The 25751-nt window shown below is 34.1% G+C and overlaps 1 protein-coding gene across 1 annotated transcript in view; it reads right to left on the bottom strand.

Annotated features, from left to right (window-relative positions):
• Positions 1–25751, bottom strand: part of ITGB8 (integrin subunit beta 8) — a 79187-nt gene that overhangs the window by 19868 nt on the left and 33568 nt on the right. Inside the window, exons 4-6 of the mRNA XM_047097671.1 lie at positions 12089–12335; positions 10601–10766; positions 9844–10002 (exon numbers count right to left, since the gene is read on the bottom strand). Coding sequence (XP_046953627.1) covers positions 9844–10002; positions 10601–10766; positions 12089–12335 — 572 coding nt within the window. The remainder of the gene's footprint in view (positions 1–9843; positions 10003–10600; positions 10767–12088; positions 12336–25751) is intronic.

The following is a 25751-nucleotide window of genomic DNA, read 5'->3' as shown; positions in this document are numbered from 1 at the left end:
TTAAAAAAAAATAAGATCAATATCAACATATTAAGGATATTTTCTAGATAAAAGCCCTATATAAACCTGTAAGTCAGAAAAATGAAGAAGGTTAAATCAACATTATGCAAAGTGTGTTCAGCACCTCTTTAGATTAACTTTGGTCTCACAGTGTTATCACTAAAAGATAATGTACTATTCAGAAATAGAGACACATTAGTGACAGTCACATTCCGAAATTTAGTAACAAGTGCTGAAATACAAATATATGCATGTATAAACATAAATACATGTATAATTGATATATAACATGATATAGTACAAAAGCAGAAAACCTTGCACTCAAATCCCAGGTTGTCACTTTATGGTAAAAATTCTATCTCAGGTCCATCCTCTGTAACATGTCAGTGGTTTCTGCCTTCCATGATTGCAAGCAAGATCAAAAAGATACCAATTGCATGTGATCTATTTAGTTCAGCTTCTTACATATGATAGGTACTCAAAACTAATAGCAGTTATGATTTTTATTTCCAGCAGCTCGTACAAGAGGTATTCAGATCCCTCAGCTTATCAGTACACTTAACCTTTTCGTCATGTGATATATGATAAATCTGTTTTACTTTGATAAATAAAACTTGTGCTGAGCTATACTTATTCTTGTGTTAGTGAGAAAGCTGGGGAAGAGTAGGAGAAAGGGTATACAATTTAGTAAATATGAGAAATCTGCCAACTGTCGAATGGTATCTAAAGTTATATAGTTAGACATAGTACTTTATTTTTTCTTTATATAAATGGTCTTCCAAAAATTAAAGTGATGATCTCAAATAACAACTTCATAACTAGACAGTTCTCAGAGGGATGATGTCAAACTTCACCTGCAGTGGTCCTCACCTGTTCGTTGGTACTTAGTTGCATTAGCTAAGTTGCAACTAAGGATCATGTGGCTGAACCTAATACATATCATGTGATTCAAGTTCAAATTCCTCTGTAGTTTTTACTCCTCCTTTCACCTTCCAATGCTAATTGTGTTTTCTTTAAGAGGAGATTTTGCTAAACCATCTTGGTTAACATTTCTGTGTTTTGGCAAACTATGTGAACTTAGTAAAAGAATTAATTTGACTAGTTTCTCTTATAGCCTAAGCTGATACCCACATATTAAACTTACATACATAGATATAAGATAACAGCCTTGTTTTTAAAAATACTATCACTAACATGCTATGATCTGAATATTTGTGTCCTCCTCTCCAAATTCATACATTGAAATCCTAACCCCTAAGGTGATAGTGTTAAGAAGTGGGCCTTTGGGAGATGATTGGATCATGAAGGTGGTGGAGTCCTCATGAATGGGATTAGTGCTATTATAAAAGAGGGCCATCGGATGCCTGGGGGACTCCGTCTTTTGGGCATCTGGCTCTTGATTTTGGCTCAGGTCATGATCTCATGGTTGTGAGATAGAGCATGGCACTCGCTTAGGATTCTCTTTGTTCCCCTCTACACCTCCCCAGCTCACACATGTGTCCTCTCTCTCAAAATAAATAAACTTTAAAAAAAAAGAAAAAGAGGGTCAGTGGAGACCCTTCCACCATGTGAGGTGGTGAAAACATTACAGCTAGAAGGTGTCATGTATGAACTAGGAAAGGGTCTCTCACCAGATCCCAGAATCTGCCAGTGCCTTGATCTTAGATCCCAACCTCTAGAACTGTGAGGAATAAATTTTTATTGTTTACAAGTCACCCAGTTTATGGTGTTTTGTTACAGCAGACAGAATGGACTAAGATAATAACCATAACAAATACATCTCATTTCTATATAACTTATTATTGTGGTAAAAAAACAAATCAAATTTACATGAACTTCATTTAAATGTGATATGAAACTAATTTATGAAGAGGTTTAAGAAGTATTACCACATGGATTTGCATCAGAAAAAAATTCTTCCCAGAGCAATTCTTAAGAATATAATTGTAAACTAATAGAAAAACAATTCCCAAAATACAAGTTCTGCTTGATAAATTCTTATGCCTTGTTGATACTATGTATACTCTTAAAATACATTTCTGACGATTTCCATAATGCTAGTGAATTAAAGAGAACAAGTCCAGGAAGGAAACAACAAATCTATTTGTATTGGGAATATATTTTTTAATGGTAACAACTACTTTTGAAATAGTTTCACTTTGACAAAAAATAATCACAGTTTGCCAAGCATTCCCCCTTAATTTTTAAAACCATTCATATTTTAAGGATAATTTAATCCATATGTTTTTAACCAGTTTATACTTAACTCACATAAAATCAATATTTAAAGAACAGTTCCAAATGTAAGCAGCTTTTGGAGCCTTCTTAATCTTTTTTCCCTTTTCAAAAACAGGAAGTCACATTGACCAAAAGTACACAAAATTTAAATCTAGAAGGTTCTAGTTTGGTCAGAAGCTCATTAAGAGGTCAGTTGGATTTTAAGTTTAAAAGACACATTTTTTTGAACCCTGCAAAGAAATCTGTTTTAAAAGAAAATTCCAGCTACTTTGAGGTAGATTTGTTAAAATTACAAATGTTTAACAGATGTTTAAATAAACCACTGTTGACAGGAGAGCTGTGGATTAATGGCCGTTTTTGAAGCCCCTTCCCCTTTCCTCCATGCAGCATATTATCTTTTAAATATTTTATCTTTTCTGTCTTGTATTTCACTAGCAGAACACTCCCTCTCAGCCAGCTGTCCAATTCTGGTGACGTCAGTGCTCCTCATCTCTAACTCCCCCTCTGTCCAACCCATTACATATTGTTTCTCTAAACTCTGAAAATAATTAATAGAGATAACAGACATTTCAGGGGCAAAAGGGAAAAGGGAAAGCAATGTGCCAAGACAGCTGCTAAGTAATTAAGGGCAAAAGGATTCCTTTCACATTTTTCTTCTTCACCAACACCTTCGCTGTGACTTGTGGGAAATAACTTATAAATGTCAGAAGGAAAGAGGAGGTAAGAAAGGTTCATTGGGAGCAACTCCAGTTAAAGAGATAGTTGTGTAGAAGCGTATGGGAGAATTTTAATAATGTGCATAAATAGTGACGAAAAAGAGAAGTGTTTAAGATTCTTTTCATAAAACTGAACTTGATGTTAAAATTTTTATAAGCTAATAGAGAATTTACAGTAGTGAATATCATCATAAGATGAAAAAAGACCAATGTCTTGTTAAATAAAGTACACAATTATCTGGATTATATTTTTACAGTTCACGTTTTAGAAGAAAGAGATAAAATGAAAGTACTCTGATAGCAGAGATTTATTTAGAGATAAAGACTTTAAATTATGTGTTGTCAATCTCCATCTCTGGCAATAGCCTATTTTCCATTTGCATAGTTGCACAGTAGTAATCACATAGACCAGGGTTTCCTATCAGTGGCTCTATTGACATTTTGGGCTATGTATTCTGTGTTGTGGGTGTACTGTTGTCCTGTGTACTGTGGGTATTTAGCCACATCCTTGGCCTCTACCTACTAGATGTCAGTATCTCCTGCCTTCCCCAGTTGTTTGTAACAACCAAAATGTCTCTGGAGTTTGACATGTCCTCTGCAGGGCAAAATCACTCCAGTTGAGAACCATACCAAGAGCAGGGGCTCTGGAAACAGACCACCTGGGCTTTAATTCCTGGTTCTGCTTTTACTAGCTATGTGATGCTGGATAACTGTTGTAACTTTTCTGTGATCCAGTTTCCATATCTATGAAACAGGTATAAATAGTAGTACCTCCCCTTCATAGTTACAGTGGGGATTACGTGAGTTAATATGTATAAAGGCTTTTACTCACCATTCTGTAATTATTAAATCCAGATTAATGGTGAATAGGAACTCATGTCCTGATGTGACACTTCATGGCATTTACTGTAGGCACTACTATATATAAGGCTGTGTGACCACAGACTAATTCCTGATCCCTATAGTGCCCCCATTTTCTTATTTATAAAATGGAGGCACTAGCAATATCTCTCTCACTATGAGTGTGGGTGATGTTATATAACGTAATGTGACAAGTACCATAAGACTTAATAAAAGATAGTTTCAAGAAAATGCTGCTTAGTAAAAGCCATTTGGAGGACATTACTAAAGGTTAGATATTGGGCTATGCTTGGATAAGCTATGCTTCATTTGCTTCATTGGTTTTGCCTTTGTACCTGGCCCCTCAAATGTTTGAATTTGTGGCTCCTGGCAAACACACTATCATTGTAATCATGCTATCCCAGTTACTGAAGGAGGGGGACGGACTGATAACTTCTGTAAGCTTTTCAATGAAGAGTGGTAATAAAAATTTTCTGCTTAAATATGATTGAACTGAAACATATCATTTAATTGGAACATTCTATTTCATAAATATTTTCATCACATTTTATTTTTATTGTGCCACTTTTGCAAACCATTATATTTTTCAGAGCTCATTTTCAAAGCCATTATAAAAGCAGTGCCAGACTACTCTAAGCCTAACCCAGGTGTTTCTGTGTGCAGCCTTTGCTTTCAATTTAAAAGAAAAAAAACAAAACTAAATATTGTTTGCAGAGATCATTCTCCGGCTATTTTTCTTTGAGCATGAGAAACATTCAGATTAGATCTATTCTAAAGTTATTATTGAAGTCATTATTGTTCTTATGACATTTATAATTTAAAAGTTAAGAGAGCAGTAAGCTGAACAGAGGCATTTTGTTAGTTTTAAAAGTTTCAACACTATTTAAAAAAAAAACTCAACTGCACGTGGACTTAAAACAGGATATAAAATTTTCTAGGTGCATTCTGCCCAGTTGACATTTCCTTTACTTTCCTGATTGTGCATATTCATAAAGCCCAAAGGTGCTAAAAAATCTTAAACTGGTCTTATCTCTTTAATTAATTTTAGAAGTTATAGTTTTAAGTAGTTTTAAACAGAGAGAAAAAAGTAAGAAATAAGGTGAAAATTATTATTACATGCTTTAGTGGAGCCATATTAGAATTACTGTTATTATTATTCCCATAATTACAAATCGGTAATTTCCCTGCGACTAAATAAATACTAATGCTCTCAAAAGGATGGTTTTGGTTTAGACAGTCTCTCCATTTTTTACTTTAAATAGTTATTGTGCTGTTATGCCTCAGTCTGTGACAAAAGGTAGAAGATTAGGGGTTATTCTAGATTTATTTTTCATTAGAAACAGCATTCAGTATCATGCAAAATTAGGACTATTGTATAAACTTAGGCTTGGAAAGTATATTTTTAGGTGTTCAAAACATTTAGAATAATTATTTTGGGAAGACTTCAGGGTTGAATATGCTTAAAACTATTTTTTAAATGACTCCTAATTTAGCTTTCTTTCAGTGTCACCAAAATCACTCGCATTCATTGGTCTTCTGAAAAGCAGTCAGTACTCAGTATGAAGACTTTGGTATAGGGGGCAAGCTAGAGATCTGAGAATCAAGTACCCAGAGCAAGGTATTTGCCCTCCCTCTCCACTTCATTGTGGATTGGTATATGATGCTTACTCTTTTGGGTTGATTCAGAGATTTAATGAGCTAAGGTATGTGGAGGGTCCAGCAGATAGATCATAGAGCTTAGGGTTGGGGGTAATAAATGGAGGCAGTCAGCATAAGCACAGCAATGGATTCTGGTATTAGACAGCATAGGTGTGGATCTTGACTGATATTTGTAGTACCTCAGTGACCTTGCATAAATTAACTTGAGGTCTCTAAGTTTCAGCTTCCTTGTTTATAAAATGGGTTGAAGAGATATGAATGAGATAGCATAAACAATATGCTCAACAATGTGCCAGCATAAAATAAGTGCTCAATGAATTAGCATTTTTATTGATATGTCTGAGACAAAGAAGATGAGCAGCAGAAAAAGGGAAACGTGTAACACTTTCTGAGGTTATTTCTAAGTTACTTCTTAGTCACAGAGCAGCAAAAATAAGTAAAAAGTCTCTTTACTAAAAGATTAATATTGTCTCCTTACATGGAATGCTATATAATAGCATTAATTATAAATGACGCTCTCAGACATTTGAAAATGTCAGAAATAGCCCTGTCAGAAAAATAGGAACACAAATAAATATAATAACTTTAACTTTTGTTAACTCAGCAAAGTTATAGATTAAATTAGTCAAGCATCTTGTCAGGCTCCCTATCTTCAGCGGCAGCTCTGGAAAAACTGAATATAATTCCAAGTAGTTGAGATACATGGAGGAAAAAAAAAGCCTTCCTAACTGGCTTACTATAAGTGAATAACATGTTAAATAAAGTTACATGAGAAGTCACAAGCAGAATATTGACCGTTTTCACCCATAAAGAAGCAAAACTCTTTAGTAATGCCTAATATGCCTTCTGCAGTTCAGCTTCTGTCCTCTAAGATGGTGACCAGTTCAGCGGTGAGTATATCCAATTGAGGCTTCAGGGGAGGGAATGAACTATGAATCCCAAAGCAAGGGGATTCTGAGGAGTTATGTGATAGGAAAGATGAAGAATCCCTGAACCATAATATGATGAGACAAAGAAAGAAAAAAAAAAGGCTGGATAGAAAAAATAACACCAAATCTAAGCTACTAAATACATTTAGGACTGTGGTAGGATTTTGCCAATCTGCATATCTCCATCCAGAACAGACAGTCATAACAACCTTTAAAAATCCACGAATAAGGAAGGGTTCATTGCATGGCTGGTGTGCCTCTTCCAACTTTTGCTCCTCAGCTCCCTTTCACTGTTACTGTAGACCTTGGTGTTATTCTTGGCCACTGCCAAGCATGGGGTGAATACTGTAAGGAAGTCTCTGAGGGAGGCTGAGAATCATCCTGGAGGAGCTGGGTGGAGAAACAGGTTGAAATTCTAGACCCAGTATTAATAACTTTCTTCTATACCATTAATGATTTTTATACTAATACCTACTATTTTAGAAAGAACGCCATATTTTAAACAGCCATTATTACTGGATAAGTTATAAAACTATATTACTCAAGTTTTCATTCTGGAATTAGAGAAAAAGCAGTGGAAAATGTAATTTATTCAATAGTATAATATTATTTTCCAAAAGCCATATACTAATTTTAATAATGTGTAAATAGAAACTATTTTTAATTCTGTCTTCTTTATTCATGTAAGACAAATTATGTGCTTTATGTCTTTCATAAGTAAGACTGCAACCAGGAAATTAGATCAGAAATTACACCAAGGACTTCACTGCTGTATTTCTTGTACTTTTCCCTTGAGACACTGTGACAAAGAATACAGATTTTAATTTAAGATTGAACTGGACTGAGCTACTTGAGCCCCACCTCTGCTACTTATTAAAACTTCTTAGCTGTCTGTCCTTAGTCAACTTACTTAAGTACTTCTACCCTCAGTTTTTCTGTTTGTTAAAAAAAAAAGGCTAATTATGACTATTCTACAGTTGCTGTAAAGATAAATTCGATGCTGTATGCAGTGTTTGCTATAGTGGTTTCAGTTAATAAATACCCCAAACATGGTAGTTGTTGTTATTTTGGAAGTCACATTGACCCTCATGAAATAGCTATATGTACAAGTAGCAGAACTCTGGCCCATGTTATTTAATCATATAAAAGGTCTTTTATCAGTTATTTCCTTTTATAAATAAAACAACCAGAGTCTTAGACCAAGAAGCCCAGATACCATTCAACATTGCTGGTGTTGGCCACTGGAGGTAGAGCCAGTAAGTGAAGTGTTTAATTGCTTGTCTAACTTATACCTTTTTAATTTCCTCTATAATGGCAAAATAGGAGAGAGATGGAGATCATTTTAAAATAAGCAGGTAAATCTGCTTAGAGTCAGGTTCAGGGTAGCTTTGGATATAGGAAGGTTCAGAGCAGTAGCACATCTTGCAGATATAAATGCATAGTCGAGGGATCAATCAATATGCTTCAACTTCTTTTGTTTTAGGGCAGTGTCCCTGGAAATGAAGGGAATGAGAATTCTTAGGAAGAAGATCCCTTAAAACAAAGACCTGGGATAAATGAGATAAATATATTCTTCTAAGGTATTAACAAACACACTGCTCCTTGGTTTACTCAATACACATCAGTGACATGTGGAAGTTTCATTCTGTTAAGTAGGTGGAACAAAGTTCAAGAAGGCAAATGCAGTTGATGACAGATTATCCAAATTCCTGATGTAATAAGAGCCCAAACACAGTGCAAAATTCCACCAGAATTATAATTAATTTCCATAAGGTTATATGGCATGGTATATGTCTAAAATTATGAGAGCATTTCTTTGCCTTAAGGAATCTTTCCAAGATGGACAGCAGCACCCTCTAAATATAATTATAAAGACATGACTTCAGTGACTTGGCAAAAATTCAAAAGGATAATGCAATGCAATTTGAGAATAATGTGATTATTATTTTTTCTTTAAAAAAATGCTTCTCCTTGGCTCACAATAGAATAGCTACTCTTGTCTCCTCCTCCACTCCCTGGTAAATAATTAGAACTCTATCTCAGATTTAAAAAGGTTAAATAGAAGGAAGGAAAGATAAGAAATGACTAAATTAAAATGGGTGGGTCTACGAAAGTGAAATGTGACTGAATAGAAGAGAATTAAAAAGGGAAAGACATTATTGGAATAATTCCAAATCCCCAATTTTAAAATTCAAACTCTAGTTACCTTTTAAAATCTTTAAATTTTGAGGCTGCTATCGAGGGCTAAACCAACCAAGGGATGAACTTATTCTATGCAGTAATACTTGCTCCTCTAGATATTTAGTAAGTCTGGTAAGATGCTCCAGATTAACTAAATTTAAACTATTTAAATTTGACTCATGGGAACCACACAAATTTCTACATAACTTATATGCTTCCAATATTGAAATTCCCAAAGTGTGTTTGAGGATGAGGTGCCTTGGAGCACTACGGTACACTTACCAGAGTGCCTTGGAATATCTTTAAATTTCAAGGTGATAATTTGACATCTGTCAGGTAGCCATGAACTACTAGCTGGAGGTAGTTTGTGTTTTTAAGATTACATTTGGCTTTGTTCCTTTAGATGATATCATATCTTTCAAAACTGGGCAGCATGAAAATCAATGTGGAACAGGAAATGAGGGTGGTGATGTCTAGTCTGATTCTGAGGCTTGGCAAATTTCTATTCTTAAGTTCATTACTACGAATGACATAAATATACACACGTATTTTTTGATGATTCATGTATATTATTTTTAAGTATATGATTCAGAGCTGAAGCTAATCCTCAGGAAGCAATCCAGTTATCCACTGATTTAAAAAGAAAGATCCCCTAAATATAGATAAGCTTCAGAGGGAAGGTGTGAGGTCCAGAATATTGAAAGCCAACCTTGTTTTACTCCTTTTTTTCTTAGTCTGTATTTAGTTCTCCCTATTATACTGTGAGGATTCTTCAGGCCAAATACACTTTTCTTACCAATCCTTAATATTGTTTTTAGATACCAACTATGCAGATCCAGTTGTTTTTAATATAAAGCAAAAAGTGTATACATATATATGTGTGTATGTATATATATATATATATATATATATATATATACATACACACACACACATACATATACACACACGTTTCCTTTTAATGTTCTTTAATTCCATACACAGTAAGCTCCTATATCACTTTCATTTTTACAAATTATACAGTGCTTTTTAGCATATCAGAGAGTCAGCTACTAGATGTTGTTGAAGTGTTTTAGTCTTAATATATCAATCAGCATTTACCGATTGCATTATTACATAACTTTTCTCTCATGGTGTATCCTAACTCTGAATCATGCCCATTCAGATAATTTCTTGGTACAAGAACAGGTGAATTGTCAGTTTAAACCTATATCTTGGCCAAAAGAATCATAACTACTAAGAATCTATTGCTATGTTACCATGCTTGTAGATCTGACGTAGATGTTGTTTTTCAGATGGCAGTTTCCGTCATTTGGCACCACTATGCCTGCCAATTTGCTATCAAGAGCAAGATGAGATGTCTGATCTGTCATCACCAGCAGCAATCTTTTAGCTTCTTTTCGCCATCCAATATGACTCTTAAAATAAACATATAATTAGATCTTGTACCATACCATGGATCTGTACTGTGGTCTCGATCTCAAGAAATGTAAAGTTGGGAATTTAACAAACATTATGTCAGGCTAGAATGATGTGTGTAAATACAGTGCTGTTTCCTAAATAGCACTAACTTTTATTTGCATACCCTCTATTTTACCATAGCCATTTGACTGCACATCTCACAGCTAGAGATTTCTGGCGCTCCCCCAGAGGAAGAACAAGCCAGGGCTACAAAGTGCAGAGCACCAACACAATGTGAGTAGGAAAACAGGCTATTTCGGGCTCTTCTTTGGAAAGTGGTAAGTGAAAAAGAGTAGCCCTTTTGGAAAGGATTTTCCAAGTGCGTAAGTTATTCTTTCCCTTTTATATTTTCCTATTTATTCCCTATTATTCCCTCTCCCAATTTAGCTCCTCTGTCCTGAACACATACCAAAATGAATAACACTGGTGACAAGTAAGAGTCAGAAGAATGTATTCTTCTATATTATGTTTTGACTCTATACACCAAAGAGGAAAAAAAAATCTTAAATTCTTGGGGAATTTTGTATCTGAGCAAAATGATATGAAACTTCTTACCTCACAGACAGCTGCCTGAAGCATGGCATCAAAACCTCCTTCAGGTGTATCTATATTTCCGGAGATCTTTTGTCTGTGAACTGCTTTTTCAAACTCAGTAATGTTCTCTGTCAAAGATAGCACATGGATGTATCCATGGGGAGGCATACAGTCTAAATTGTAGTCGCTGTGTAAAAAAAGAAGAAATGCAAATTCTATTTTGCTATGCTTCATTCAAAGATACTACTCACAGTAAAATTGTGTGGTTTGGTGTAAAAAAAGAACATAGAATAATTTTTTTGCCAAGGAACTTTTATTAGAGAAAAGCAGTACTTTATAAAATCACAGAAAAGTTCAATACTGTTGGATGTTTCTCTGCAAGTAGGAAATAGGAATATAATGGTTTGGTATCCAAAAACTAAAGACGAAACGTGTTCAATATAGGACACCTACAGAGCTTTTGTTATGCTAATATGCATGGCTAGTTTTTAAGAGGAGATAAGAATTTGCAGTGCTTTCCTATCATATTTGACCATGGAATAGTTGAAAAACACTTTTTGGGAAATGTTTTTTAGGAACTTAGTGAAAACATTATACCATTGTTTGATATTTAAAATATTATGCTGGTTTTTAAAGTGATAATTGGGGTGAAAGTATCAACGAATCATGAAAGTTTATTAAAATTGTTTTGAGAATCCCATGATGTCCCCAAAAGTGCGAACAATTTCTCAGGCACATGCACGTTCAGGAGAAGGTGCACACAGCTCCATGAGGAGATGCATCCATTACAACAGTTAGCAGAGTTCTTTGGGCAGATTAGAGTGTACACTCTAAAGTGATCTGGGCAGATTATGGAAATAGGAAAGATGTTAAAATGAAATGTTATATTAACGAAGAACTGAACACATTTCTCTCTCAGAACTCGACAGGATAATTAGGATACTGTGTGAGAAACTTTTATTTTTAAGGTTAGTTCTTGTTTCATAGTGGAGCATATGCTATTTAGAATCAGAGTTTCAAAATGATAAGAAAAGAGGCTCTTTCAGCAGAGCTTTCTTTGAAGTCACATCTTAAACAACAAAATTACAAACCTAGTCACAACACAGTAAAGGAAAGACAGTTGCAGTACTGGCAATATAAGCACTTTAAATTTGACCAACCTTCATTTAACAAATTTGGAGCAATCAAAAAGGACAAAAACAGAATTCTCAAACAGGTATTGCTATACATAGTAGCCTGAATATTGGGGTTTTGTCTAAAATTACTAATATTATTTGTAGGGTTTTTTTTGTGATAAAACTGAATCATATTTGAAAAAACATAAAACAAGAAGTCCAAGTTATAAGCTCATAAGTTTTCAGATAAAAACATACTTCCTCTCCAAATATTTTCATTTCTCACTTAATAAAACAAATATAAAATTTAGTAAGTCATTTATATAAAAACAAATAGATTTTCTAAGAAAAAAATTAATTTGGCATTGTGAAATTCACATCAACCTCTAGATACCTGCATTGATTATGAATCCTTTCTGGGTGGATGCTAATGTATGGTGAAACTGTTTTATCAACATATGAGCCAAATCCAAGGCGGAAGTCACGGGAGAAATATGACATTTTTCTAGATAAATCATTTCCAACGGAATTTAATTTTTCAATATTATTGTGCATTGATGCTGAGACATCAACCAGGTAATAAAGATCCACAGGGTATTTCTTCAGAGGATGAATTTTCAGCATAAAATTAGCTTCCGCTTCTAGTTCAAAGAAACACAAACGTCATATAATATTCATTTTAAACATTTCAGGATAAGCTCTCAATGAATCGGTTATATTTTATATACAGAACAACTACCACAAATTTGTACATAATGAATGAAGTTAGGAACATCCCGGAATAATTTTAAAGCAGTTTGAAAACCTCATCAATTTATTTGTTTCCAGCTTCTACAATGGATTTGTCACAATTCTGTAGTGCAGAGATAATAACATATGGGCCAGTATAAATGCAATAGGAAATATATTGCCACATGAACCTGTGTTTCCCTTAGTATCTAGGAAAGCATAGCACAGTATAGCAAGTAGCATTCTATCTCAAGAGTAGGTGGCTGTATTGGTTTGAAAGTGGCTTTTGGTTTGAGGAAAACTAGAAAGGCATCTTAAGAAAAGTTACCTCTCACTGGATACAGATGCAAATTTATCCCTTTGGGTTAAGGCATATTTACGTATGAGATGTGAAAACTCTAGTACTGAGCAGTATGTTAACCTATTCAAAATAAGTAGTATGTCATTATGAATTAGGTAATGAGATTCTTCCCGACAGTTAATCCTGAGAAGGAAAGAGACAGTAATCTAAAGAATGGTACCCAGCAGTGCCCCACTGGGCACCTGGGCAATGTAGGGAACACAATTTGTCTAATGCATAGTGGATACTTGATAAACATATGTTGAGGAGGGATCATGGAGGCCAAGGAACTAGATGAGAGGAGAGGGTCACCATGAGGAGAAATGTGGGAGCTTCCCAACAACTGTCTGCAGTGCAATTTTATTTAATTCTCTATCCATTATCATTTGCTACAAGGACCTGTATCATTGTATATAAGGATATAGTACTCTATGGAGTTGGTAGTTCTGTAATTATTTTTAACTAATTTTTATTTATTATTTACTTATTTTATTTGAGTATAGTTGACACACAATGTTACATTAGTTTTAGGTGTACAACTTAGTGATTTGTCAAGTTTTTATGTTATGCTGTGTAGCTACCATCGGTACTGTTATATTGTTATTACAGTATTGACTGTATTCCTTATGCTGTGCCTTTTATTCCCATGACTTATTCATTCCATAATTGGAAGCCTGTAAGTATATGGTAAAAAGTTGTCAATTTAAATATAGGTAATTTGTGAATTTACATTTTTAAACAATAAAGTAAGTGCTTTGTAAGTCATTAAGTATCAGTGGAGAATAATTTGAGCAGAAAATTTTTTTAATAAACACCAATTTGTAAATACAATAGGTAGCCTGATCTACCTATCAAAAGAATCCTCTAATTTATCAAATCATATTTTCAGAAGTAGCAATAATCTCTTGCAAATTATTTTATAAGTCAGATGTTTTCAAGTCAGTTACAGAATGTATTCAATATAATAAGGTTTTTCTGGCATGTAATAATAATGATGGGAGAAATTACTCATTACTAATTTGCCTGTATGTGTTGGAAATCCCTTTACTGTAACACTCCTATTTTGTGTCCAAGCTTTTGGGAGGAGAATTTGGCATGTGAAGGCCACCCATCCCACTCCCTCACTCCTTCCCTTTAGGAGCTGGGCTGCCTCCAAAGAGCGTATATTCAGCTCTGCTTTCCCAGTATCTAGCGAGAATGCCTGTCCCTGTGGAAATGTCTTGCTATTTGGATGGAGAGGTTCAATTCAGGAGAATGTCAGAAATCTAGACAGAGCCAAGTTGATAAGAAATAGAAATGGAACATAATTGGGGAGTGTGGTTCATGTGGTTTAATGTGTGGATCAGCTTCTTCCTTTTTTTTTTTTTATTTTTTACCAGTTGTGTAATTGTTTTTTAACTGTTGACTTGGGTATAAGCTGAAGACCTTAGGCACTGACCACATGGTATTTTCATCTTGGTGATCATTACAGTTTATTGTGTCTCTGTCTAAAGATGAAAGGCTGTGTGTTTTCATGGAGTTATTGAATAATGCCCTAGATATTTAGTGTATTATGCAGGTTGTTATAAAGTTGGTTCGTTATCTTAGCCAACAGAATCTGCAAAGGCATAGTTCCTTAGAGGACTAAGATATTAGGGGAGGTCCAACCAAATGTTAGCCATACAAGAGCTCTCAGCATACAGTAGCTGCTCTTAGCCTTGCAAGCAAATCGTGGTCTCACTGGCCTCAGAGAAGATGGCTGTATAGAAGCCTTCCCAAATGGTCAGGGCTGGAGGGTTTAGGCTGCTCTAGCTTGATTTTGAAGTATATAGACCTCAGCTTGGGCTGAGGCCTCAGTAAGACAAGTTTCTAATAAAGGGGAAAAGAGACTCTTCCCACGCACAGGCTTTTTAGTCATTGCTGGAGAAAACAAACATTACCCCTTTTAAACTGCAAGGCATTTGAGGTTCCTGTAAGGTTCTAGTTGTCAGCTCAAGTAGGCAACCCTAGATAGACTAATCCCAAATTCCACTTTGCTTGTGGAATTTATACAGGAGGAAGAAACATTCTCTTGGAGGTAGTAGAAATACCTTTTCATGGGGACATGGATACTGTGTCCCCATATAAAATCTCCACTCAGTTCATACTGGGGTGCCACCAACACAGGGCTCAAAAGACAGATGACATTAGAAATTTTGAATATAATGGATGAGAAAGAAACACATGTAAAAATAAGATTTGGTATCTGTGATCATCATTGCTTTGAGGTTATCAACGTAGGCAGTAATGTCATAAATGCTACTCTGAGAGAGGTGGGTTCTTTTAGTGGCTAAGAGCTACTAAGTAACATAATCTATGTAAACTATTTACTGTAGTATTTGGTACAATGTAAATATATATATATTATATATAATATATATATATTATATATTATATATATACACACACACACACATTAGTAATTATCATTATTACTATTACTAAATTATAAGCCTCATTAGGGTAAAAACTATTCATTTATCTCTGAAGCCTCTGGATTTGGTACATGCATAGGCACTCATAGATGTGTTTAACTAAACTACACTGAAGCACATTTTGATACGGCATTTCAAAAGGTCCACATATTTACCTTCCTGAGATGCTAATATCTATGACTTCTTTCCCACAGAGGAGGAAAGAATATCATCTGGCCCCAAATGTTTATGCTACTACTTATATTATTTCCAAGAAAGTTTCATTCTTATACCTTTTGAGATTCTAAAAGCTCAGATCCTTTCTTCTGTCAATTAACTTCAAAGGGAAGAAGTGAGTCTGTGACATAGAATAAGAAATAGGACTTGGGGGAAAGCTGAGACCTACTTAGAGCTATTGCCAGTACTGGTGTTAATAGCGCAAAGAATGAAAAGTAGTGAGAATGAGTTTTAAATCACTCAAATAATGGTGTTAACATCTCGGAAGATTTGGCTGAAACAACCATGATGGGACATTAAGAAAAGATAACTAAAAACGTTCTACATAAGATGAAATTGAAAAACTATAAGAAACTGCGGAAAACTAGTAGGAAGAAAGAAGAGCCAATTTCTTGTACTTGGGTGGGGGAAGAAGGCCCCAGAATGAGATGGGTTTGAAACATCAAGGCACAGACTCCAGCACATTTCTGACTTTCTGTGGGGGATAAAATAAGGGATTGTGCCAAGGGGTAGAGGGGAAAAGAATGAATGACTTCTATATTTTTTATGGTTAATTTTTTTTAATTTAAGAAGAATACCTGAAAAATCTTATATTTTAAATTAAGCTACACTAAATTAAAGGGATTTTTTTACAATACAAAAATGAATTAATGTTGAAACATTTTCTTAAGTTAGTGAGGTATAGATTATACTTATCCTTATCATATACATTATATTACTTCTGAAGTAGAATTAGAGGATTTCTTTCTCTCTCCTACCTTCCTAAAGATTTCATTTCAGTGTTCTTAGGGAACATCAAGTAGGATCAGTAGCTTCTGTTACTATTTTTCCATAAGATTGATAGGTAAAAATAAGAAAAAAAGTATAGTTTAAGAAGTAAAAAGTAAAAGAAAGTGTCACTTTTAAATTTTTAAAATTTTAAAGATTCAATAATATATAGTGCATATATTAAATATACAATAGAATCCTACCAACATTGTTTAAAAAGTTTAGTTAGTATATGATCTAATAGAAGTATTCATGAAAAAATTTTTAGATTCTTAATAGATGCTACATTGAACATAATGAATTTTATAAGATAAGAATAAGTGATTATAAATAAATCAAATCAATATCAATATTAGGGGATAAATTCATTTTACACTTAGGTATGCATTATATGTGTCATGGTAGAGAGGACTTTCATATCATGAGGAGTGATGGTTCTATATATCTGGAGTTGGTAAAGTGTAGCTTTATATGTTATGCTTCAAAGCTGGCATGTCAGGGTGCATGGGTGGCTCCGTCAGTTAAGCATCCAACTCTTGATTTTGGCTCAGGTCATGATCCCAGAGACATGGGATTGAGCCCTGAGTTGGGTCTGCGCTGACAGCACAGAGCCTACTTGGGATTCTCTTTCCCACTCCCTCTGCTTCTCCCCTGAGCTGTCTCTCTCCCAAAATAAATAAATGAACTTAAAACAAAACAAAACAAAACAACTGGTGCCATGTGCATTTATTTTAAAGGTTATTTCTGCACTGTCAGCGCAGAGCCCAATGTGGGACTCAATCTCATGAACTGTGAGATCATGACCTAAGCTGAAATCAAGAGTCTGATGTTTAACTGACTAAAGCACCCAGGTGCCCCATCATATGCATTTTTTAGATGAACTTATTAAATGTAATTTAATAACTACTTGTTGTATATGTATATTATAATATAGAGTTCTGTCATAGCTATGTTGGAAAGATGGCTTACACCCATTAGACAATTACGCTAATTTGCATACAGAAATCCAAATAGTAGTGGGAAACTAAATAGAATCAAGCCCCATAGTGATTGACATAGACATTAAGCATTTCTCTTTTCACTCTTCTACTCCCCATACTGCCTTCAGTGACCTTAGTTAAGAACTCAGTTGAGGTCTCCCACATCTTTATCCAACCTGTACCTCCTGCTGAACTTCAGCTTCAAATACAGTAAGTCACTACCTCAAATTAAGATGTCTCAGTTTGAACTCAGTACCAACCTTCCACAGAAGGCAGCCATACCTCTCACCTTGTTACTTAAGCCACAGCTCCAGTGTCTCCTTGCTCATCAATCACCAACCCCTGGGGATGCTAATGAGAGACATCTCTCATGCCTGTCCATTTTTCTCCTGCCTCATCACCATTACTATTATTATCTATAGCACTGAAACTGTTACCCACCTTCTGAACTGTTAATTTTTAGTCTCAGGAAGAATCAACCACCATTATATATACAAAAAGGAACAAACTAAATTTAAATTCATTTAAATGTATATATTTAAGTGTAACACAATAATAGAAAAAAATTCACCTTATAATTTTCAAATCCCGAGTATATAAAACAGAGAAAGACATTTTGAGAGGATATAGTCATATTTATTTGAGGCAAATAATATATGATAAGCTTCATGTATAAGCTACTAAAAATTAGTGTTCAGTTAGAAAAACAGGAAAATTTGTATGAAAGGCAAATAACACACAGAAAAAGAACTAAAGATGGTTAAAGTAAGCTTAGGAAAAATGTTGCAGCTTTTTAATTCTAGGATAAAGGGAAAAGAAAACAGCTAACAGACGAGTTACATGTAAAAACTTAAGAGATTAAAAAGAGTGAAAAGGCAAGGTTGACTCTGAAAGCCTTAACTGGACATCCATTTTTCTTATAAATAACCTGATAATATACATTGGGAACCTATATAAATTTATATATATTTGACCTAGTAAATCTATTTATAAGAATTTATCCTATATGAATATTCTATTTTATACAAAGATACATGCATAATGAGTATCACTGAAGATTTGCTTTAAAAACCTTCATTCAAATTGGATTGGGATTGTCTTATTTATTGATTCATTTGGGTTTGTTACATTTATAGAGTATGTTTATAGAAAACTGCCATTGCTGTAATATTGTCTTCCTTTTTTTAATTTAAATTTTAGTTAACTTACAGGGCAATATTAGTTTGAGAAGTAGAATGCAGTGCACCCAGTGCTCATCACAAGTGCCCTCCTTAGTAGCCATCACCCATCTAGCCCATCTCCCAGCCACTTCCCTCCATGAAACCACAGTTTGTTCTCTATCATTAGGAGTCTCTTGTAGTTTGTTTCCCTCTATTCTCTCTGCTCCCCATATGTTCATCTGTTTGTTTCTTAAATTCCACATAGGAATGAAATCATATGGAATTTGTCCTTCTTGATAGACTTATTTCATTTAGCATAACACATTCTAGCTCTATCCACATCCTTGCAAATGGGAAGATTTTATTCTTTTTGATGGCTGAGTAATATTCCTCCCCCTCTCTCTCTCCCTTTCTCTCTCTCTCTATATATTTACCACCACATCTTCTTTATCCATTCATCAGTCAATGGACATTTGGGTTTTCTCCATAGTTTGGTTATTGTTGATAATATTGCTATAAACATTGGGGTTTGAGTACTGCTTCAAATCTATATTTTTGTATTCTTTGGGTAAATACCTAATAGTGCAATTGCTAGACTGTAAGGTTGTTCTATATGTTGTTTTTTGAGGAACCTCCATACTGCTCTCCAGAGTGGCTGTACCACTTTGCATTCCTACCAACAGTGTAAGAGGGTTCCCCTTTCTCCACATCCTCACCAACACCTGTTGTTTCTTGTGTTGTTAATTTTAGCCTTTCTGAAAGGTGTAGATAGTATCTCATTGTGATTTTGATTTGTATTTCTCTGATGATGAGTGATGTTAAGCATCTTTTCATGTATCTGTTGGCCGTTTCTTTGGAAAAGTGTCTATTCGTGTCTTCTGCACAGTTCTTAACTGGATTATTTGTTTTTTGGGTGTTGAGTTTGTTAAGTTCTTTATACATTTTGGATGCGAACCCTTTTTCAGACATATCATTTGCAAATATCTTCTCCCATTCAATAGGCTTCCTTTTAGTTTTGTTCACTGTTTCCTTCGCTGTGCAGATTTTTTTTTTCTTGCTGAAGTCCCAATAGTTCATGTTTGCTTTTGTTTCCCTTGCCTTCAGCAATGTGTCTAATAAGAAGTAGCTCTGGCAGATGTCAAAGTGGTTGCTGCCTGTGTTCTCCTGTTAAGATTTTTATGGCTTCTTGTCTCACATTTAAGTCTTTCATCGATTTGAGTTAATTTTTGAGTATGGTGTAAGAAAGTGATCCAATTTCATTCTTCTGCATGTTGCCCTCTAGTTTTCCCAACACCATTTGTTGAAGAGACTCTTTTTTCCATTGGATATTCTTTCCTGCTTTGTTGAAGATGAGTTGACCATGTAGTTGTGGGTCCACTTCTGGGTTTTCTTCTTTGTTCCATTGATCTATGTATCCGTTTTTGTGCCAGTACTATACTGTTTTGATGACTATTACTTTGTATTATAGCTTGAAATCTGGAATAGTGATGCCTCCAGTTTTGTTTTTCTTTTTTAGGATTGCTTTGGTTATTCAGGGTCTTTTGTGGTTCCATACAAATTTTAGGATTGTTTGTTCTAGCTCTGTGAAAAATGCTGCTGGTATTTTGATAGTGATTGTATTTAATGTGTAGATTGATTTGAGTAGTACAGACATTTTAATAATGTTTGTTCTTCCAATCCATGAGCATGAAATGCTTTCCATTTCTTTATGTACTCTTCAATTTCTTTCATAAGTGTTCTTATAGTTTTCAGAGTACAAATCTTTTACCTTTTTAGTTAGGTTTATTTCTGGGTATCTTATTGTTTTTGGTACATTTGCAAATGGGATCTATTCCTTGATTTCATTTTCTGCTGCTTCTTTATTGGTGTATAGAAATGCAACAGGTTTCTGCATGTTGATTTTATATCCTGCAGCTTTGCTCAATTCATGTATTAGTTCTAGCAAATTTTTGGTTTCAGGTTTTCTACATAGAGTATCATGTCATCTGCAAATAGTGAAAGTTTGACTTTTCCCTGGTGGATTTGGATACTTTTATTTCTTTTTGTTGTCTGATTGCAAAGGCTACAACTTCCAGTACTATATTAAATAGTAGTGGTGAGAGTGGACATCCCTGTCTTGTTCCTGACCATAGGGGAAAGGATCTGTTTTTCCCATTGTGGATGATATTAGCTGTGGGTCTTTAGTATATAGCCTTTATGATGTTGAGGTATGTTTCATCTATCCCTACTTTGTTTAGGGTTTATATCAAGAACAATTACTATATTTTGTCAAATACTTTTTCTGCATCTATTGACAGGATCATATGGTTCTTATCCTTTCTTTTATTAATGTGATGTATCACCTTGACTGATTTGTGAATATTGAACTAGTCCTGCAGCCCAGGAATAAATCCCTCTTGATCATGGTGAATAATTATTTTAATGTACTGTTGAATTCAATTTGCTAGTATCTTGTTGAGAATTTTTGCATCCTTATTCATTTTGGCCTGTAAGTCTCCTTTTTAGTGGAGTCTTTGTCTGGTTTTGGAATCAAGGTAATGGTGGCTTCATAGAATGGGTTTGGAGGTTTCCCTTCTATTTCTATCTTTTGAAACACTATGAGAAAAATAGGTATTAACTCTTCTTTAAATGTCTGGTAGAATTCCCTTGGGAAGCCATTTGGCCCTGGACTCTTGTTTGTTGAGAGATTTTTTTATTACTGAATCATTCTCATTTTTTGGTTATGGTTCTGTTCAAGTTTTTCTACTTCTTCCAGTTTTCATTTTTGGTAGTTTGTGAGTATTTAGGAATTTGTCCATTTCTTCTACATTTCCCAGTTTGTTGGCATATAATTTTTCAAAGTATTCTAATTGTATTTCTGTGTTGTTGGTTGTGATCTCTCCTCTTTCATTTGTGATTTTATCTATTTGGGTCCTTTCTCTTTCATTTTGATAAGTCTTTCCAGGGGTTTATTAATTTTGTTTATTTTTTTCAAAGAACCAGCTCTTAGTTTCATTGATCTTTTCTGTTTTTTTTTTCTTCTATATCATTTATTTTTTGCTCTGATCTTTATTATTCCCCTTCCTCTGCTGGCTTTCGACTTTATTTGATAGTTTTTTGTTTTTATTTTTGTCTGTTTTTCTAGTTTTACATAGCCTAAGGTTAGGCTATGTATTTGGGACATTTCTGGAAAATTTTTGGTTTCAGGTTTTCTACATAGAGTATCATGTCATCTGAATTGCAATATACTTCCCTCTTAGGACTGCCTTTGCTGCATTCCAAAGGGTTTAGACTGTTGTATTTTCATTTTCATTGGCTTCCATGTATTTTTTTTATTTCTTCTTTAATTTCCTGGTTAACCCATTCATTCTTTAGTAGATGTTCTTTAACCTCATATATTTGAGGGCTTTCCAAATTTTTCTGGTGGTCGACTTCAAATTTTATAGTGCTGTGATCTGAAAACATGCATGGTATGATCTCTGTCTTTTTGTACTTGTTGAGAGTTGATTTATGACACAGTATGCGATCTATTCTGGAGAATCTTCCATGTGCACTCAAGAAGAATGTGTATTCTGCTTTAGATGAAATGTTCTGAATATATTCGTTAAGTCCATTCGTTAAGTCCAGTGTGTTATTCAAAGCCATTGCTTCCTTGTTGATTTTCTACTTCAATGATCTATCCATTGCTGTGAGTGGGGTGTTAAAGTCCCACACTATTATTGGATTATTATCAGTGTGTTTATGTTTGTTATTAATTGATTTATATATTTGGTTTCCTTCAAGTTGGGGGCATAAATATTTACAACTGTTAGATCTTCTTGATGGATAGACGGTGAATTACAATATAATGCCTTTCTTCATCTCTTGTTACAGTCTTTTGTTTTAAAATCTAGTTTGTCTGATGTAAGTATGGCTACTCCAGCTTTCTATTGATGTCCATTAGCATAACAGACGGTTCTCTATCCCCTCACTTTGAATCTGCAGGTGTCTTTAGGTCTAAAATGAGTCTCTTACAGGCAGCATATAGACAGATCTTCTTTTTTTAACTATTCTGATACCCTTTGTCTTTTGATTGGAGCATTTAATCCATTTTCATTCAGAGTAAGTATTGAAATATATGAATTTAGTACCATTGTGTTACCTATGGAGTTGATATTTCTGCTGATGCTCTATGGTCCTTTCTAGTCTTTGTTGCTTTTTTTTTTTTCCTCCACTCAGAGTTCCCCTTAAAATTTATCGTAGTTCTGGTTTAGTGGTCACAAACTCTTTTAGTTTTTGTTTGTCTGGGATCTTTTTATTTCTCCTTCTCTTCTGAATGATGGCCTTGCTGGATAGAGTGTTCTTGGCTGCATATTTTTTCACATTCTGCACACTGAATATCTTTTGCAACTCCTTTCTGGCCTGCCATGTTTCTGTGGACAGATCTGTTGCAAACCTGATCTGTCTTCCCCTGTAGGTTAAGGGCTTTTTTTTTTCCCTTGCTGCTTTCAGGATTCTTTCCTTGTCTGTGTATTTTGTGAATTTGACTATGATATGTATTAGAGATAATGAGCTTTTGTTGCATTTAATGAGAGTTCTCTGTGCTTCTTGAATTTTGATGTCTGTCACCCTCACCAAATTACAGAAGTTTTCAGCAATAATTTACTCACATAAACTTTTGCCCCTTTTTCTCTCTTTTTGTCTTCTGGGATTCCTGTGATACAAATGTTATTACATTTTAATAAATCACTGAGTTTCCTAAGTCTGTCTTCATGATCCCTGATCTTTGCTTCCCTCTTGTTTCAGCTTCATTATTTTGCATAATTTTATCTTCTGTATTGTTCTTTCACTCCTCTGCCTTATCCATCCTCATTTTTATGCCCTCCATTTGGGTTTGCATCTTGGTTATAGTATTTTTAATTTTGGCCTGACTAGATTTTAGTTCTTTTATCTCTGCAGGAAGTGACTCTCTGGTGTCTTCTATGCTTTTTTCAACCCCAGCTACTATCCTTAAAATCATTGTTTTAAATTCTGGTTCCGACACCTTACTTACATATGCACTGATTAAATCTCTGGTCATAATTTCTTCCTGTTCTTTCTTTTGAGGGGAATTCCTCCATCTTGTCATTTTGGAGGAAGAAACAACAACAGTAATAATAGAATGAAATAAAAATTAAAAAATAAAAATAATTCTTTAGGTCCTAGATCCTAGGTGTGTTTTGGTTTGCTTGTTAAGAGAAGCTGCCACGTTCTTTCTCTCAAATTATGAAGATTGTTCTGTTAATCCTCAGATCAATTTCCTAGGTATCCAAAATGGTTTGATGTTGACCTAGCTGTGTTCAAGAGAAGAGAGAAGCCCAGGATCCCCTTACTACTCTGGCATCTTAACTCTTTCTGCCATAATATTGTCTTCCTAATCAGCAACATAAAATTCTTCTGCATTTATTCATATCTTCTAGGTAGCACAGTGGATCTTATACATTTTCTTTTTAAAGTTTATCCCTAGATAGTTTGAGTTTTAGATTGCTGCTAGGAATTTATCCCTTTTTAAATTATATTTAATATATGTAAGAAATCCATTGATTTGAATATTTAAAAAAACCTGCCATTTAATTAATTAATGAATTTATTTATTTATTTATTTATTTATTTATGTGCATATTTATATATTTATTTTAATATGCATACCTTATTTACATAACAAAGGATGAGGTATTTTTTTTTATTCATTTTTTTTTTAAAGTAAACTCTAGGTCCAAGGTGGAGCTCAAACTCATGGCCCTGATCAAGAGTTGAATGCTTTGTGGACTGAGCCAGCTGGGTGCCCCTATTTTTTGTTTTCTATTTTAAAAATTATTTTTGGTTGATTTGCTTGGATTTATGAGATAGACATATGATGATAATTTTGCTTTATCTTCTAAAAATATTTATAACTCATATTTGGTTTTCTTGTCTAACTGCTTTTACATAAAACTTCCAGAAGGATTTTAATATATATTAAGGAACTATTCTTAAATTTTTATTTTGGCAGAATAGACACTAAATTTTATTGTATAATTTTTCAGCATCTGTTGAGATAACAAACATATATTTTTTCCTTTTGGCATTGTTTTTCTTATCACATATGGTTTAATGTGATTTCCTAATATGTTAAGGGTTTAATACTAGGGTTATGCTAACCTTGTACAAACTGAGTAGCTTCTAGGGCTTTTCTAAAACTAATGGAAGAGTTTATGTAGTACAGGTATAATGCATTTCCTATGTTTGGGTGAACATTAAATCATTTATTCTGAAGAAAACATTTAGACCTAATGTGAGTATTTTATAATTTTATAATGTTATTAATTTCTTTGATCTTTATTAGGTTTCTTAGGGCTCACTCTCTTCTTGAGTCAATATTAGTCATGCATATGTTCCTTAAAATTACCTATATTATTAAGATTTATACATTTTACCATAGATTTTTGTGATTAATTTTTTTCTTAATGGCTTTTTTCCCTTAATATTTGTTTCTCTGGCTATAATCTATATAACTGGGTTATTTACTTCTTTTCTTCTTTTCTTAATTAGCTATGCCAGCAATTTGTCTATTTATTGGACTTTAAAAAGAACTAGCTCTTGGATTTATACATTCATTTTCCTTTTTTATTTCTCTTTTTCATTTTGTTAATTTTTTTTCTTAACTTATTAATTCCTTCCCCTTGTTTTCCTTATGGCCTTTTTTTTACTCCTATATCTTAATTTGGATGCTTAGTTAATTTTTGTTCATTCTTCTTTAATAATAAAAGCATTTAAAGATCTTAATTTTTCTGGGAGCAACTTCATTCACATCCCATGTATTTTTTTTTATTTTTTTTTTACATTTATTTTTGAGAGACAGAGAGAGACAGAGCACAAGTAGGGGAGGGGCAGAGAGAGAAGGAGACACAGAATTGGAAGCAGGCTCCAGGCTCTGAGCTGACAGCATAGAGCCCGACGTGGGGCTCGAACTCACAAACTGTGAGATCATGACCTGAGCCGAAGTTGGATGCTTAACCGACTGAGCCACCTAGGTGCCCGACATCCCATGTATTTTGATGTCAGTTGTTGTTATTGTTATTACTAAATGGTCTATGACTAGAGTTTTGATTTATTCTTGGAGACAGACTTTATTTAGGAGAAACTTTTCTTTGTTATTTAATATTTGTTTATTCTCTTATACTGACTTCAAATATTATAGCACAATGTACACACATATTGACCTATAAAAATATTTTTTTGCTTTTTGGAATTAAATATTCTTGTCTAAAATATGACTAATATCTAAAATTACTCCATGGCCTTTGAAAATGTTATTTTATATATCAAGAGCTTTGGACCAAATTGTGTTCCCTCCAAATTTACATGTTGAATCCCTAAACCATAATGTGATGTTGTTTGGAGATGGAGCCTTTGGAGATAATTAGGTTTAGAT

The sequence above is a fragment of the Lynx rufus genome, unplaced genomic scaffold, assembly GCF_022079265.1.
Source record: "Lynx rufus isolate CCGP_SWC_20201006 ecotype Redwood Valley unplaced genomic scaffold, mLynRuf1.p SCAF_4, whole genome shotgun sequence".
Classification (NCBI taxonomy): Eukaryota; Metazoa; Chordata; class Mammalia; order Carnivora; family Felidae; genus Lynx; species Lynx rufus.
This window is presented reverse-complemented; position numbering and strand designations above follow the sequence as displayed.